Source organism: Lissotriton vulgaris, chromosome 11 (genome assembly GCF_964263255.1).
Source record: "Lissotriton vulgaris chromosome 11, aLisVul1.2, whole genome shotgun sequence".
NCBI classification, from domain to species: Eukaryota; Metazoa; Chordata; class Amphibia; order Caudata; family Salamandridae; genus Lissotriton; species Lissotriton vulgaris.
Genome location: NC_141699.1, coordinates 194351902 through 194369930, shown reverse-complemented (window position 1 = coordinate 194369930; position 18029 = coordinate 194351902). Strand labels below are relative to the sequence as shown.

General features: G+C 45.1%; 1 protein-coding gene across 1 annotated transcript in view; it reads right to left on the bottom strand.

Moving 5' to 3' along the window:
• The window catches only part of DAO (D-amino acid oxidase), a 128284-nt gene that overhangs the window by 44366 nt on the left and 65889 nt on the right, over positions 1-18029 (bottom strand). Inside the window, exon 8 of the mRNA XM_086943093.1 lies at positions 337-454. Within this exon, the coding sequence (XP_086799219.1) occupies positions 337-454 (118 nt within the window). The remainder of the gene's footprint in view (positions 1-336; positions 455-18029) is intronic.

The window sequence follows — 18029 nt, the reverse complement described above, 5'->3', positions numbered from 1 at the left end:
GAGTCCGCCCTCCATCCCAATCAGGCCCTATGTAATTGGCAGACATTTTTCTGTCACTTCCATTTTGAGTTTTTTATTCACATAATTTCACTTGGTCACAACTCACATACACTTCGTTGTCACACTTCCTTCCTGGAACACCTTCTTTAAATGTAAATATTGTTGTCATAAGAGAATAAATCTTTATTAAATAAATGTTATAAAGTCTACTATCACATTTCAACTTGGATTGTTTGCCTGTCATTTCAAGGAACTAAATACCCAGATAGGACTGAATCAATGTTTATACTCATGATAAATCAAGATAATTAAACAACATCTGTGCACTTCACATACTCTGAGACTTGGAACAAGTTTGCAGCAGCCTTCCCAAATTGCGTTGTGGTCGTAAGAGCTGTTCGCTTCACTCCAGTTCCCCAACTGATATATTCCTCCCAAAGTTACAAGCTGGCTCCTGTAAGACAAGGTGGGAGAAACATTGTTAGCCGAAATCCTAATCATGGTTAGAAAAATGCAAACAATGCCTTAGAACCAAAATCTGCAAATTATTCTTCGAAAACTTATAATAGGTGCTATTTATTGCACACAGTAAATAACATACCGAAGGGGATCTTTATTTATCTATTTGGGTAGCGGAGGCACTCTTAATCATAACATTCTTCTTCCTTTCCACAATAGTAATATTGCCCTTAAATAGTCTATCAATTCAGTGGTTCAAATATCAGACAAATGTAGTTGCCACACCATTTGGAAATTATTTTCTTAACTCATTCTTCATTTGTTATTCTTACTCAACAAATACTTCAGTCAACGCATTTCTTTCCTACCTGGAACGTTTACAAGGCTGTAATACTGCACATATCATCAGTCAAAATACACTCAACATATTACTAACATACATAGCCACAAAATAAAAAAACTGGTCAATTATTTGACATTTCTGCAATTTGAACCTATTTGCATTTTTTTGCATTCTTTTATACAACGTTTGTTTGTTCTGGAAATCAGTTTTTTGTATGAGATATTTTTATGTGCACATACAAGACCTCACCTTGGAACAGAAATAAACACAACAATGTACAGAACTAAATATAATATGATAAAATGACAGAGGAACATTCAATATCTTTATATGCCATGCAGATAGTACATTAATTCATTTTATTGTGAATTAACACTTATTTGCCTATCCAATCTATTAAATAATCCAAGTTTGTTATTTTCCTAATTAACTATTGCTTCCTACAAACCAGTTTTCACTTTTCTTGTGACTAATGTAATCTTAAGGTGTGTACATACCTAATTCTAGTGAGGTTAAGATTCCACTGTATCGCCGTCATTAACAAATAAAGAATACATATGCAGTGAAGGATAATATTTATGCACCCATAGATAAAGGAATATGAAAGATCTTTTATTTTCACACTGCTTTGTCTCTTGTTTCGAGGGACGCAGCTTTCATTGGTGCAGCAGGTGCAGTGCACTGGGGCCCAGAAGCCAGAGGGGCCCACTGAACCCTGATTATTGCTGTATTTTATTGTTCAAACAGCAGACAAACGGCCCACTTCTGTCTGTGCACTGGGGCCCATGTCACACTGGCTACGTTACTGCTTGTTTCCTGTAGTTTTCCAAATATTATGTTTTGTCTCTTCTTTCATATAGTTATAGAAATATATTCAAATGTAAATGTAGTACACAAAAAGTTTTTTTTTTTTAAAGTCACCAGGATTATGTATGGCCTCCGATATGATCCCCTCTCCTGTTAGCGGACGTGTGAACATATATCGCATTTAGGTGGCCTGTTTTTCTCTCACAAAAAGGGTTATGGGCATATATAACATGTATCTATACATTGTCTACATCAAAGGATATTCAGATAGACCTTATATCATGATCTATTGCTTACAAGAATATGGGAAAGCTGCCCTTTGACCTACAAACAGTACGCATCTCCAATGAGCCATTGCACTATAATTCTGCATAAGCTTAAAATACCAAGGTCTATAAATATATAGGTTTCTCCCCGATCTACTAAGTGAAAAGACACAGAAAATGAACCAAGTCAGTTGTGGTCCAGTGGCATCCCACATAACGGTCCTCTCTATTTTATTTATTTATTTAAAGAATTTTATATAGCGCTGGCTAGACCCGAAGGTATCCGAGCGCTTTACATTAGGTTCTACAATGTTACAGAAAATGATGACAATTACACATTACGTCAAAAAAAGAGCAATATAATGAGGAGAGGAGAGAGAGGAGAGACATAAATAGTGGAGGGGGGGGAAGGAGGAGGTGACAAGAGGGAGGATGAGGGAAGCCTCTGGTTGCCCTATTTATATGCCAGAATCAGAAACCCTGTAAGTATCTGTTCGTAATGCGTAGCGATGTAGATTCACATGCTAGTGATACTGCTGCCATCTAGTGTTGGGCTCAGACATTTGCAAGATGTTCTTCTTTGAATAAGTCTTTGGAGTCACGAGGTATAGGGTAATTTGTCCCTTGGCTGGCAATGCACAAGGACACGACTCCATGTTAGATCGTTTTTCGCACAGTGGGTGAGAGTAGCCATGAAGTGGTCAGAGTGTTAAACACTCACACAGCGGGTGAATGTGGCCATGAAGTGGTCAGAGTAGTTAGTGGGGTACACATGTGCAGTGCAAGAAAGAGTTTAATGAAAAAAGAAAATAGATCTGTGCTCAGAGCCACACTATTTTAGGAAGGAGGGTAGGCACATGTACATCTACAGCACTACATGCTACACACCGATGCTTACAGGGTAATTACTGTTTTCCATTCGTGCCATGTTTTGCTGTAGATACACATGCTCTGCATAGACTGTAAAGCAGTACCTTTCCATAAGCGGTGGATCGTGTGTAGATGATGCAGATGTTCTAAATAAGTTCCTTAGGACAGTCTGCCCAACCATAGTCTGTTGTCTAGCTAGAATCGAGCTAGAATATTCGCACAAGTCTTGAGTGAACATGTGTGGGGCTCACCACATAGCTACTTTACATATGTCAGCTAGGGGGTTATTTCCGAGGAAGGCCATAGTTGGGAGAGTTCTGCTGACTTGTGATAGCAAGTCTGGATACACCTGATCATCCATGTTGCAGCGCCAGCCTTACATACAAGATGGCCCTTATAATGTTTTAAAAAAGCTAAAAATAGCTGGTTTATTTTACAGGAAGACTTGGTTCTGTCTCTGTAATATACTGGAGCGCATTTTACATCTAGGATGTGGAGAGCTCTCTCTGCAACCAGGTCTGGTTGGGGAATAGAACCTTGGAGCTCTATTGTTAGGTTAAGGTGGAAATGGGAAACTACCTTAGGTAGAAATGTAGGGTTAGGTCCGAGTACCATCCTGTCCTTGTGGACATAAATTAAGGGTTTTCGTATTGTGAGAGCTTGTAGCTCACTACTATGAGTCTAAGAGAGGTGATTGTGATGAGAAAGGCCACTTTTCAGGACAGGTTCTGAAGGAAGTTATGAGTGTTATGGCTCAAAAAGGGTCCAGTCTAGTGAGGACTATGTTAAGATTCCATATTGGGGCAGGGGGACGCCAGGAGGAATGAACCGTTTGAGGCCTTTCATGAAGGCTTTAACGAGGGGTATGTGGAAGAGGGCAGAATGTTCTCTATTTTGCTTGTAAGCTGCTACAGCTATTAGGTGGAGGAGTATATTGGTATAGGCTAGACCTGAATTTTGGAGATTTAACAAATAGCAGACGATATCCTGGAATGCAGGTTTAAATGGGTCCATGTGTTTGGGAATGCAGTAATGGACAAACACTTTCCACTTAGCAGCATAGCAGACACATGTGGATGGTTTTGAGGATTCTTGTAAGGTGTCCATGCACTCCTGCCAGAAATGCAGGTAGCCAAACTCCAGGAACGTAGGTTGCTAGATTGAGCTGTCTGTGGTCCAGCCCAATAGGGAGCTTTTCTTGATGACTGACTGACATCTCAAGGAGTGCTGAGTACCACGTCTGTCCCTCCTAGATGGGAGGCTTGAGTGGTTTCCACATATTCTGCACTGCAAATGAAGAAACAAAAAAATGCATACAAAGATCCCTGACAAGTTCATATATTTTACATTGCCCATGGACTGTGGGTGTCCGTATCTGAGGGTGAAGCTCGGGCATTTTGCATTCTCCGGTGTGACAAAGAGGTCTATGTGTGGAGTGTCCCAGCACTGGAAGCAGTGGAGCAGGACCTGTTGGTGGCGTTGCCACCCATGGATTATTATTTAAAATTTTTATTTTACAGAGTTTTATATAGAGCGAACTTGACCCGAAGGTATCGGGTATCCGAACGCTTTACATAGCACCAAATAGCGTTACATGAGGACACATTCATTTTTTTGTTAGGCAAGGGGAGATTAAGTGATTTGCCCAGAATCACAGGATGTTCAGCGTTGTTGCCGTGACTCAACCCCAGTTCCCCGGATTCGAGGTTGACCGCCCTAGCCGTTAGGCCAACTCCTCTCTCCATATTCTTCCTAATTAGCAGGTCCGGAGGTACTCTGCCGTTAAATTAATGCAGTGACCGAGTGTCCAATGCCAAATGGTCAAATGGTTTACGCTAACAGGGAGAGGAAGGGAGAGGAAGGGAGAGCGGATGCTGGCTTGTATTTCTAGGTAAGCATGGCAGTCATTTTGTCAGTCCTGATAAGGACTGCCTTGCTGTGAATGAGTGGAAGAATTGGCCTTGAGAGCAAGGAGAATCATCAAAGGCTTGAGGTAGTTGTGAGGGGTCCCTACTGGTGAGAGGACCACATCCCTTGTACTGTGATCTCATCTCAGTGAGAGCTCCAACCGACTTGAGAAGCCTCATTGATAATGGTGACTTGTGGAATTGGGTCCAGAAAAGGCCTGCGCTGCAAAAGATTGTTGCTGCTCCACCACTGCAGACAACGATGTACGCTAGTCTTCACCAACACAAGGTCCGCCATCTGACACTCTTCCTGTGACCATAGTGCCAAGACACACTGCTGGAGCAGATGCATGTGTAGTCGGGTCTGGGCCACAATGGTGATACATGAAGTCATTATAGCCATGTGGCGCATGATTGTGGGAGTACGATGGGGCTGAAAAAGAGGTACGAGCTGCTGGAAAGCTGAAACCCTATGGGGACTGGGATAGGCTTTGCCTGCAACCAAACTGAGTACCACCCTAATAAAGGGTTGGAGGTGTGATTTTGTGTCTTTTATGATGAGCCCGAGGCTCTGGAGAAGCCAGATGGTCGTCTGGGTATGGGCTAGGCACTGTTGTCAGCTTGCATTCTTGATCTGCCGGTTTTCGAGATAGGGGAAGATGTAAATTCCTCCTCCGATGGTCGGTGACCACTGCCAGTCACTTGGTGAAAACCCTTGGGGCAGTGGTAACTCCGAACGGAAGCACTCTGAACTCGTAATGGCAGCCATCTACCACGAAGCGGAGTTAGCGTCGGAGGACGCAATGAATGAAGATGTTAAAATAGGCGTCTTTGATGTCTAATGCCACCATGTAGTCGCCTTGTTGAAGCAGAGAGATGACATCCTGCAGCGTCATCATATGAAAATGTTCAGAGAGGATGTATCGGTTGAGGGGCCTGAGGTCCAAGAGGGTGCAGTCTGTAAGCATGGGGAAAACCTGTAGGGTAAATAAATTACCAACCGTAATTAGAGTTGTTACACGTTGATTTACTCCTCCGTAGCCAAATTCTTTCTTTGGTTCCTTATGATAACATGGGGTCTAAATGTTCATTGGTTTGGTTTGGTCCGTGTGATTTCTGGGATAATTGCAGAATAAGAGGAACTCCTGACAAATTCTTTTCTTCTTCCAGCTGGGAGCATTGCCAAAACGGAGCCTCTCATAAGTAACAGGGGCAAGTGATCCAGGTTTAGAACTCAGAAAGCTTCTTCATCCTAACAAAGCTCTGGAATAGTTATTTCTCTTCTCATTTTGTCTTTTTACTTTCCTCTTTTTATTTTATTCTTCCTCTTTTTTACTACTGTGCAAAAGTTTTATCTCCAGACTTCCGAAACATTTCCCTACTCTTGTGTCAAGACCATTACACTTACGACTATCTTCCTCTCACACTTTCCATTAGTCTTCTCCTTTTTACCTTGGGATTGTATGCCTTATCCCTTATGTAGCTTGACCAGAGATAGCTCAACCTAAATTAATCTTTCGACAAACAATATAAAAATAAAAACATGTGAAGTCAAAAACGACACCTTTAAAATTCTGTTCCCATTTTCCTTTTTAACAAACGCTGTGTTAAATCACACTTCGGTCCCAGACAAACCAAAAGAAAACAACTGTGCTTAATTGCTTTGTGATCCTGTGTCCACCCACCCTTCCTCGTTCCTCTTGGTCTCAATAGTTTCCCTCCCTGCCACCCTAACAGTGTAACCAGGCATCCACCTGTTAGAACCACGATGCGGCTGAAATGTTTATTACACTGTGAATGCCATGACAAACACCATCACCATAGAAAGAGATTTTACATTTTGAACTCTATGACAAATACAATAGTAAAGGCTTTTATACTGTGAACTCCCTGACAAATGCAAAAGAAAGGGGTTTAGTACAGAGGCCCCTTGCAAGGTCTGGTCTGGTCACAGTAAATTCCAGAGGGCACAAGAGGTAGATATTATGTCAATTTCAATATATAGTTTGAGTCTGCCAAAAATGTTTGATGCGTCTCCTTAGGCATGGACAAAATTGTCATCTTTATGTTAAAGCCAATCATCTTCCTTTATTAATTTTTAAATGAGGTGGCAAAGGCAGTAGGCCTCTCATTGTACACTGTGAATGAATTGACAAAGCGTGTAGGTATAATCATGCAGTTTGTGAACAGCTATGTGTTGCAGCAGGCCCATGTAATGGGAATTGCTGATTTTTAAGGTTAGATCCTATTAGTGCACAGACTGACACCACATAGGTAATGAGAACATACTAGATAAACTATGTTATATGCAGCTTATGATATTTCTTTAATAGTAAGTGATTGTATTTTGCATTGTGACTTCTCTCATAAATACAATTGGACAACATTTTTAATTGTGAACTCCTTCCCACACCTAAGCGTGGGCGGAAAATCCGTTCCGCTCGCGGATTTTGCGGATTTTCGGGAAATCCGCAATTTGCGAGATTTGCGGATTTCCCGCAAAATCCGCAAATTCGCACGCAGCGGATTTTTTTGGCGGCGCGCGGCGTTGGTGATACAATTTTTGCGGCGCGCGGCGTTTATCATCGTTTGCCGAGTTGTTTTTTTCGATAGTTTGCGAGTGCTGCGCCATTTTGGATCTTGCTGTGTGATCCCGCGGGAATTGGCGAGCGCGATTACGTCATCGCGGCTTGCCAGCGATAGTTTGTCAACGCGAGTACGACGAGATCACGTCTCGCGGTACTTCGCAATTGCGAGATTTGAGATGCGGCGCGCGAAAATATAAATTTGCAATTCTGCACAAGAAATCCACCAGCAAGCAGCATAAACCTTCTAGAAATGATGATTTTTATGTGAATAACTCCTTAGTTTGACATTTGCCTGCACTTTTTTAGCGAGGAGTCCATTTTGGGGAGGGGGGCAGGGGGGTGGGAGGAAGGAAGTGCCCCATAGTCTTCAACTTCCTGTTCCTGTTCAGCAGGCTCCTCCCAGTGCTTTGTCCATCTCCTGGTCACTTTTCATTCGGATGTGGACCTGGAAGGATTACCTTTTGTGGATGCTGCTGGATCTTTGGATTTGAGGCCTTTTTGACTTTCTTTGGATCACTGTTGGATTAGAAATTTTACAAGTAAGTTTGTTTGGGGCATTACAGTTGCTGCAACTAAAATTTTGGGATTTTCGATTTTTGGGCTGTTTTGGGGCCTTTTCCCAGGGGTACTCAGTGGTGGGTGGACTGATTCTTTCTGTGGGTTGTCTTGAACTTAAACATCATGGAGGCCATAGATGAATTGGGATTGTGCTGATTTTTCTGTGTTTTTCGATTTTTTTTTTTTGTAAAATTTTGTGTTTTTCGATTTTTGACCTGTTGTTGGGGCCTTGACCAGGGGTATTTGAGTCTAGCATGGGCCTAGTCTTTCTGTGGGCTGTCTTGAATTTAAACATCATGGAGGCCATGGATGGAATGGGATTGTGCTGATTTTGCAGTGTTTTTCGATTTTTGGGGGTGTTCATGGGGAGGGACATGCCATGTGGCTGGTGGCCATTTTGAGTGCAGCTACAGGCACTGGCCATGTGCTGGCAGGCAAGTGGCCATTTTGAATGCAGGCTTTGTTGTTAGGCCTCCAACCATTTTGCCTACTTTTCAACCTTTATTTATGCCAGGGGTAGTGAGTCTTGCATGGGCCTAGTATTTCTGTGGGTTGTCTTGAATTTAAACATCATGGAGGCCATGGATTGAATGGGATTGTGATGATTTTGCAGTGTTTTTCGATTTTTGGGCCTGTACTTGTGGCCTTTTCACCAGGGGTATTTGAGTCTAGCATGGGCCTAGTCTTTCTGTGGGCTGTCTTGAATTTAAACATCATGGAGAGGCCATGGATGGAATGGGATTGTGCTGATTTTGCAGTGTTTTTCGATTTTTGGGCCTGTACTTGTGGCCTTTTCACCAGGGGTATTTGAGTCTAGCATGGGCCTAGTCTTTCTGTGGGCTGTCTTGAATTTAAACATCATGGAGGCCATGGATGGAATGGGATTGTGCTGATTTTGCAGTGTTTTTCGATTTTTGGGCCTGTACTTGTGGCCTTTTCACCAGGGGTATTTGAGTCTAGCATGGGCCTAGTCTTTCTGTGGGCTGTCTTGAATTTAAACATCATGGAGAGGCCATGGATGGAATGGGATTGTGCTGATTTTGCAGTGTTTTTCGATTTTTGGGCCTGTACTTGTGGCCTTTTCACCAGGGGTATTTGAGTCTAGCATGGGCCTAGTCTTTCTGTGGGCTGTCTTGAATTTAAACATCATGGAGGCCATGGATGGAATGGGATTGTGCTGATTTTGCAGTGTTTTTCGATTTTTGGGGGTGTTCATGGGGAGGGACATGCCATGTGGCTGGTGGCCATTTTGAGTGCAGCTACAGGCACTGGCCATGTGCTGGCAGGCAAGTGGCCATTTTGAATGCAGGCTTTGTTGTTAGGCCTCCAACCATTTTGCCTACTTTTCAACCTTTATTTATGCCAGGGGTAGTGAGTCTTGCATGGGCCTAGTATTTCTGTGGGTTGTCTTGAATTTAAACATCATGGAGGCCATGGATTGAATGGGATTGTGATGATTTTGCAGTGTTTTTCGATTTTTGGGCCTGTACTTGTGGCCTTTTCACCAGGGGTATTTGAGTCTAGCATGGGCCTAGTCTTTCTGTGGGCTGTCTTGAATTTAAACATCATGGAGAGGCCATGGATGGAATGGGATTGTGCTGATTTTGCAGTGTTTTTCGATTTTTGGGCCTGTACTTGTGGCCTTTTCACCAGGGGTATTTGAGTCTAGCATGGGCCTAGTCTTTGTGTGGGCTGTCTTGAATTTAAACATCATGGAGAGGCCATGGATGGAATGGGATTGTGCTGATTTTGCAGTGTTTTTCGATTTTTGGGCCTGTACTTGTGGCCTTTTCACCAGGGGTATTTGAGTCTAGCATGGGCCTAGTCTTTCTGTGGGCTGTCTTGAATTTAAACATCATGGAGGCCATGGATGGAATGGGATTGTGCTGATTTTGCAGTGTTTTTCGATTTTTGGGGGTGTTCATGGGGAGGGACATGCCATGTGGCTGGTGGCCATTTTGAGTGCAGCTACAGGCACTGGCCATGTGCTGGCAGGCAAGTGGCCATTTTGAATGCAGGCTTTGTTGTTAGGCCTCCAACCATTTTGCCTACTTTTCAACCTTTATTTATGCCAGGGGTAGTGAGTCTTGCATGGGCCTAGTATTTCTGTGGGTTGTCTTGAATTTAAACATCATGGAGGCCATGGATTGAATGGGATTGTGATGATTTTGCAGTGTTTTTCGATTTTTGGGCCTGTACTTGTGGCCTTTTCACCAGGGGTATTTGAGTCTAGCATGGGCCTAGTCTTTCTGTGGGCTGTCTTGAATTTAAACATCATGGAGAGGCCATGGATGGAATGGGATTGTGCTGATTTTGCAGTGTTTTTCGATTTTTGGGCCTGTACTTGTGGCCTTTTCACCAGGGGTATTTGAGTCTAGCATGGGCCTAGTCTTTCTGTGGGCTGTCTTGAATTTAAACATCATGGAGGCCATGGATGGAATGGGATTGTGCTGATTTTGCAGTGTTTTTCGATTTTTGGGCCTGTACTTGTGGCCTTTTCACCAGGGGTATTTGAGTCTAGCATGGACCTAGTCTTTCTGTGGGCTGTCTTGAATTTAAACATCATGGAGAGGCCATGGATGGAATGGGATTGTGCTGATTTTGCAGTGTTTTTCGATTTTTGGGCCTGTACTTGTGGCCTTTTCACCAGGGGTATTTGAGTCTAGCATGGGCCTAGTCTTTCTGTGGGCTGTCTTGAATTTAAACATCATGGAGGCCATGGATGGAATGGGATTGTGCTGATTTTGCAGTGTTTTTCGATTTTTGGGGGTGTTCATGGGGAGGGACATGCCATGTGGCTGGTGGCCATTTTGAGTGCAGCTACAGGCACTGGCCATGTGCTGGCAGGCAAGTGGCCATTTTGAATGCAGGCTTTGTTGTTAGGCCTCCAACCATTTTGCCTACTTTTCAACCTTTATTTATGCCAGGGGTAGTGAGTCTTGCATGGGCCTAGTATTTCTGTGGGTTGTCTTGAATTTAAACATCATGGAGGCCATGGATTGAATGGGATTGTGATGATTTTGCAGTGTTTTTCGATTTTTGGGCCTGTACTTGTGGCCTTTTCACCAGGGGTATTTGAGTCTAGCATGGGCCTAGTCTTTCTGTGGGCTGTCTTGAATTTAAACATCATGGAGAGGCCATGGATGGAATGGGATTGTGCTGATTTTGCAGTGTTTTTCGATTTTTGGGCCTGTACTTGTGGCCTTTTCACCAGGGGTATTTGAGTCTAGCATGGGCCTAGTCTTTCTGTGGGCTGTCTTGAATTTAAACATCATGGAGGCCATGGATGGAATGGCATTGTGCTGATTTTGCAGTGTTTTTCGATTTTTGGGCCTGTACTTGTGGCCTTTTCACCAGGGGTATTTGAGTCTAGCATGGGCCTAGTCTTTCTGTGGGCTGTCTTGAATCTAAACATCATGGAGGCCATGGATGGAATGGGATTGTGCTGATTTTGCAGTGTTTTTCGATTTTTGGGGTTGTTCATGGGGAGGGACATGCCATGTGGCCGGTGGCCATTTTGAGTGCAGCTACAGGCACTGGCCATGTGCTGGCAGGCAAGTGGCCATTTTAAATGCAGGCTTTGTTGTTAGGCCTCCAACCATTTTGCCTACTTTTCAACCTTTATTTATGCCAGGGGTAGTGAGTCTTGCATGGGCCTAGTATTTCTGTGGGTTGTCTTGAATTTAAACATCATGGAGGCCATGGATTGAATGGGATTGTGATGATTTTGCAGTGTTTTTCGATTTTTGGGCCTGTACTTGTGGCCTTTTCACCAGGGGTATTTGAGTCTAGCATGGGCCTAGTCTTTCTGTGGGCTGTCTTGAATTTAAACATCATGGAGAGGCCATGGATGGAATGGGATTGTGCTGATTTTGCAGTGTTTTTCGATTTTTGGGCCTGTACTTGTGGCCTTTTCACCAGGGGTATTTGAGTCTAGCATGGGCCTAGTCTTTCTGTGGGCTGTCTTGAATTTAAACATCATGGAGGCCATGGATGGAATGGCATTGTGCTGATTTTGCAGTGTTTTTCGATTTTTGGGCCTGTACTTGTGGCCTTTTCACCAGGGGTATTTGAGTCTAGCATGGGCCTAGTCTTTCTGTGGGCTGTCTTGAATCTAAACATCATGGAGGCCATGGATGGAATGGGATTGTGCTGATTTTGCAGTGTTTTTCGATTTTTGGGGTTGTTCATGGGGAGGGACATGCCATGTGGCCGGTGGCCATTTTGAGTGCAGCTACAGGCACTGGCCATGTGCTGGCAGGCAAGTGGCCATTTTAAATGCAGGCTTTGTTGTTAGGCCTCCAACCATTTTGCCTACTTTTCAACCTTTATTTATGCCCAGGGGTAGTGAGTCTTGCATGGGCCTAGTCTTTCTGTGGGTTGTCTTGAATTTAAACATTATGGAGGGCATGGATGGATTGGGATTGTGCTGATTTTGCAGTGTTTTTCGATTTTTTTGTGCTCTATAACTGAACTGATGTTCCTCTGTCTTCCATTTTTTTTAGGTGCACAAGACTCAAGAGAACCACCAGTGCCAGGAAGAAGTCCTGCAGCGGTGTGTGTGTGCAGCATAACGTCACGCGACGTCACGTCTGGCCTCAGACAACTCTACAATTCGTGCAACTGCGGCCTGCTGTCTGACCTGCTCTGAAGAAGATGGCCCCAAAGAAAGTTCTCCGTAGCTCCTCTAGCAAGAAAGTTGCTAGTAAGGAGCAGAAGAAGCAAGTTACCAAGGAGGCTGGTGTGCCACCCGCCACTTTTTTTGGGAGCAAAAAAAAAAGTACGCCTGCAGCAGCAGGATCTGCTGGGGACCAAGCTGAGAGCAGCACCCCTGCTCCATTGGGTTCAGTGCCTCCACCACCACGCCAACTTAAGTCAAAGCCCTTGAGTGCTTCAGAGGCAGTCAGTGTACTTCTCCAATCACCATCGACCAGTGATGTTGGCTCATCGCAAGAAAGTAGCAGCAATGTCCCTGAATCAACACAGGTTGTTGTAACTCATCTGACAAGTGTTGAACAACCACAGCCGCAACAACACCATGTGCAAGTACACGCCCAAGTACATGTGGAAGGAGAGGCAGCAAAAGGAGATGCGCAAGCAAAGGTGCATGGAGGTTCACAAGTGCCCACAATAGTTGTTCCTCCCGAAGTAGGGGCACATTTGGAAATCGACATTGAAGCTGAGGTATCATTGGAAGCCACTCCTCCTGATGATCATTCATTGTCTTCCACATCCCTAGCAAGGAAAAGATCAAGGGGGGTGTCTACATCTTCTTCAAGCCCACCTCGTTCTGGTGCAAGTGATCTGTCTTGGGAACCACAACTGCGGTCTGACAGTGAGGCAGAGGCACACCATGATCTGACACCGGCACCTAAGCGTAAAAGGAAGGTCGTCCAAAAACTCAAACCTATGGAGTGTGATGAGGCTCAACAAGAAGTGACAGATACTGCTGGTGATGAAGCCTCTCACGATGACGACGAGCCAGTCATCACAAAGGTCACTGCAGCCCCACCGGGCATGCAGCAAAGAGACATTTTGACCCTATCCCGAGAAGCTGCTGAGCGTGATGATGATGTCGGCGAGGAGGCAATGGAAATGGAATCATTAGATTTGGAGTTAAGTAGTACACCAAAACCTACCGCTTCCATATTTCTTCGCAAGAAGGTACCCACCTCGTCCTCGACCTCAATTCGTGGTGGTGAAAGTGCAAAACGTACTGAAGTTCGGCAATCCACATCCTCCACTTCATCTGTCATTAGCAGCAGGACCACCACCACCAGTATCGCCGCCTCCTCCGGCCCCCGAAGACATTTCAAGTCTCCAGTTTGGGACTTCTTTAGTGTTTGCCCAAAAAAGGAAAACGTAGCCATTTGTAGCCTTTGTAAGCTTCGATTTAGTCGTGGTAAGCTTGGTTCTAACTATGGTACCGGAGGCCAGAGAGGTCATCTTGAGAGAAGGCACCCTGTCCAATGGTTTCCGCACCTAGAGGCGATCAAGAAAGCCGGAATTGCACGTAATGAAAACGTTGATTTGTCATCTGCTGATGACGAGGAGGTAGAAGAAGACGATTCAAACACTTCACTTACACCCAGTTCCCATGTCAGCAGCACACCCCATGGGAGCCACACTAAGAGTGTGGGAGAGAGTGAGACATCAATGCGGAAAAGTTCATCAGCGAGCGTAACTGGGTCGAAGAGATCATCATCATCCCGTAAATCATTGGTCCAGGGCAACATTAAAAAGATGTTGTTTACAGAAGCGCAATATGAACGCAACCACCCAATGACCCGTCTGTATAACACTAAGCTGGCTAAAATGCTAGCTCTGGACCTTCTCCCTTTTTCTTTTGTAGAAGGGGTTGGTTTTCTAGAATTAGTGACAGCGCTCTGCCCTAAATGGAAGGTTCCTAGCCGGTTCTATTTTGCCCGAGTTGCGGTTCCAGCACTACATGAAGATGTTCTGAAGGTGATTGGGGCAGCTTTGCAGAAGAGTGCTGTTCACACTATACATCTGACAACAGACATGTGGACCAGTGGCGCAGGCGCTGATTACATGTGCATCACTGCACACTGGGTCTCTTTTTCAGGGGCTAAAGCAAAGCTAAACTCAGGTGTTGACACTAACATTGTTTTTAAAGGTGCTCGGAAACATGCAACACTAGCCATGTTTGGTTTGGAGAAACGTCACACAGCAGAAAACATTTTGGATGTCTTTAACACAAAGGTCCTTAACTGTCTGTCCCCACTAAAACGCAAGGTTGGTTATGTTTCCACGGACAATGGCTCCAATATAGTAAAGGCCATGAGGGACGGTTACTATTTCAGAGTGCCGTGTTTGGCGCACTGTATAAACCTGGTTGTCCAAAAATTCTTGGGTAATAAACGCAGTGCAGCGTACAGTGCATTGGAGAACTGCCGAAAAATTTGCAAGCATTTCAGGCATTCTTTTAAGGCCCGCAAGCAGCTGAGGAGCATGCTATATCAATGTCAAATGCCAGTGAAAGCACTCATCCAGGAGGTGGTAACACGTTGGAACTCAACCTTCTACATGCTTGAGCGTCTGTATGAGCAGTATACGCAACTCGATCAATATTTCTTGAAAGAGGGTATAGAGGAGCTGAGGATGGGTGGGCCGCAATGGAACATAGTTGAAAGCCTAACACGCATGCTTCGTCCTTTTGAGGTCTTCACACGTGCAGTCAGCAAGGAGGACTCTAATTTGGGAAAAGCTATCCCATTGTTGTACATGCTGGAGGACCAACTGAAGGAGGTGTGTTCTGTGTTTCGAAAAGATGACAAAAAGAAAGACTCTTTGCTTCTGGCTGAGCAATTATTAGACCTCCTACAAGGTGATGAACGTCTTCAAAAGATCCACTCAGAACAGCATTACATTTGTGCTACTATTCTGGATCCACGCTACAAAAAGGCGCTGGCAGGCAGAGCATTCTTTCCTTTTGCTGATGAAGATGTTACAAAGTACAAACGTTGGCTAGCCTTGTCAGCCAAGAAGTTTGAAACAGAACGGCTGGAAATTGAAGGAAATGGCAGTACATCAGCAGGCCATCCCCAGTCAAAACAATCCACTTCTGCACCTGTGGCTGTGGCACAAGTGACCTCTCAGCCGTTAAAGACACCGGCAACCGGATCATCTGCACGAAAGACAACAGAAACATTGGAGGCTGAAGAGGATTGGCTAGCTCTGCGTGGGTTTGGTTCTCAAAAGGTCAGAGGCACAGCAAGAGCTACGCAAAGTGGAGGAACCTTGGAGGAGGACCTTGAGTCGATGGTGAAGGACTATCTGAATGACTCCACAGAGGTCTATGTTAATTCTGACCCATTGGCGTATTGGCATGGGAAAAAAGAATTGTGGCCACAGCTCACCAACCTGGCTTTAAACTACTTGTCTTGCCCACTCGCAAGTGTGTCTTCTGAACGGGTTTTCAGTGCGGCTGGTGGGATTGTAACTCCCAAACGGAGCCGCCTCTCGCCCAAAAATGTGGAGAGGTTAACAATGATCAAGATGAATCAGCACCTCATACCACCAGATATAAGAGTACGAGAGAGCGTGCCGGATGAAGAGGAGGTGGCCAGCACCATAGATGAGGGAATTTCTACTCTGTCAGGTGGCACTGACCTCACCCGGGCTGAATTCGCAGAGTATGATGACGAAGCCTTATTCTTATTCCTGGACCGTGATACCGACTTCGAGCCCTGAAAATGAGACAACGAATCAATAACTTTCTTTTTCATCCTTATTCACTTTTATTCCTGTGTGTCTGTCTTTCTTTGTTGTGCACAGTTAATATAATTCAAACTTTAATCAGATAATCACAAAGACAAGCCCATCAGCAGAACTGTCTTCACTTGTTTGCTAATTTATTTGAAGGTGCCGCAGTCTGCATTCCTCAGGTTCACAAGTTCAGAAGAACATGCTCCTCTATCCTCCTCCTCCAGACTCCTATTTCCATCAAAGCAGAGGGCTGGTTTACGCCCAATGAAGAAAGACTCAGCACTTGTGGGGGTGTTGTTCTACCTCTTTGCAGGTGAGTTGACGGGTCTGGGGCCATTGCTGGGAAGCACTAAAAGTGGTTTGTGCCAAATCCGAGGCGGAAAATTTTTTGTGTTTTTGATGACTTGCTTGCCTTTGAGGTGCTCTTAGGGGGGCTTCCTGGTGTTTGTGGGTGAGTTTCGTGGTCTGAGAGCATTGCTGGGACACTCTAATCTTGATTGCATTTGCTTTTCAGGAAATCCGTCGTGCCAACCCCGACTTATGGCCTAGCTACGCAGCGCGTTTGGACCGAAGGCCCAGAAATATTGCAAGTATGAGATTTTGCTTTTGGCCTGTTTGGGGGTGTTATGCTTCTTGGCGGGTGGGTTGCCGGGTCTTGGGGCATTCCTGGGAAGGTCTAATACCGGGTAGAAGTGGTTGGGACAAAATCCAGGCCGATTTTTTTTTTGGGCTATTTCTGACATTTTGCTCTATGTAGCGTTTTCGGGGGCCTGTTTGGGGGGCTTCCTGGTGTTTGTGGGTGAGTTTCGTGGTCTGGGAGCACTGCTGGGACACTCTAATCTTGATTGCATTTGCTTTTCAGGAAATCCGTCGTGCCAACCCCGACTTATGGCCTAGCTACGCAGCGCGTTTGGACCGAAGGCCCAGAAATATTGCAAGTATGAGATTTTGCTTTTGGCCTGTTTGGGGGTGTTATGCTTCTTGGCGGGTGGGTTGCCGGGTCTTGGGGCATTCCTGGGAAGGTCTAATACCGGGTAGAAGTGGTTGGGACAAAATCCAGGCCGATTTTTTTTTTGGGCTATTTCTGACATTTTGCTCTATGTAGCGTTTTCGGGGGCCTGTTTGGGGGGCTTCCTGGTGTTTGTGGGTGAGTTTCGTGGTCTGGGAGCACTGCTGGGACACTCTAATCTTGATTGCATTTGCTTTTCAGGAAATCCGTCGTGCCAACCCCGACTTATGGCCTAGCTACGCAGCGCGTTTGGACCGAAGGCCCAGAAATATTGCAAGTATGAGATTTTGCTTTTGGCCTGTTTGGGGGTGTTATGCTTCTTGGCGGGTGGGTTGCCGGGTCTTGGGGCATTCCTGGGAAGGTCTAATACCGGGTAGAAGTGGTTGGGACAAAATCCAGGCCGATTTTTTTTTTGGGCTATTTCTGACATTTTGCTCTATGTAGCGTTTTCGGGGGCCTGTTTGGGGGGCTTCCTGGTGTTTGTGGGTGAGTTTCGTGGTCTGGGAGCACTGCTGGGACACTCTAATCTTGATTGCATTTGCTTTTCAGGAAATCCGTCGTGCCAACCCCGACTTATGGCCTAGCTACGCAGCGCGTTTGGACCGAAGGCCCAGAAATATTGCAAGTATGAGATTTTGCTTTTGGCCTGTTTGGGGGTGTTATGCTTCTTGGCGGGTGGGTTGCCGGGTCTTGGGGCATTCCTGGGAAGGTCTAATACCGGGTAGAAGTGGTTGGGACAAAATCCAGGCCGATTATTTTTTTGGGCTATTTCTGACATTTTGCTCTATGTAGCGTTTTCGGGGGCCTGTTTGGGGGGCTTCCTGGTGTTTGTGGGTGAGTTTCGTGGTCTGGGAGCACTGCTGGGACACTCTAATCTTGATTGCATTTGCTTTTCAGGAAATCCGTCGTGCCAACCCCGACTTATGGCCTAGCTACGCAGCGCGTTTGGACCGAAGGCCCAGAAATATTGCAAGTATGAGATTTTGCTTTTGG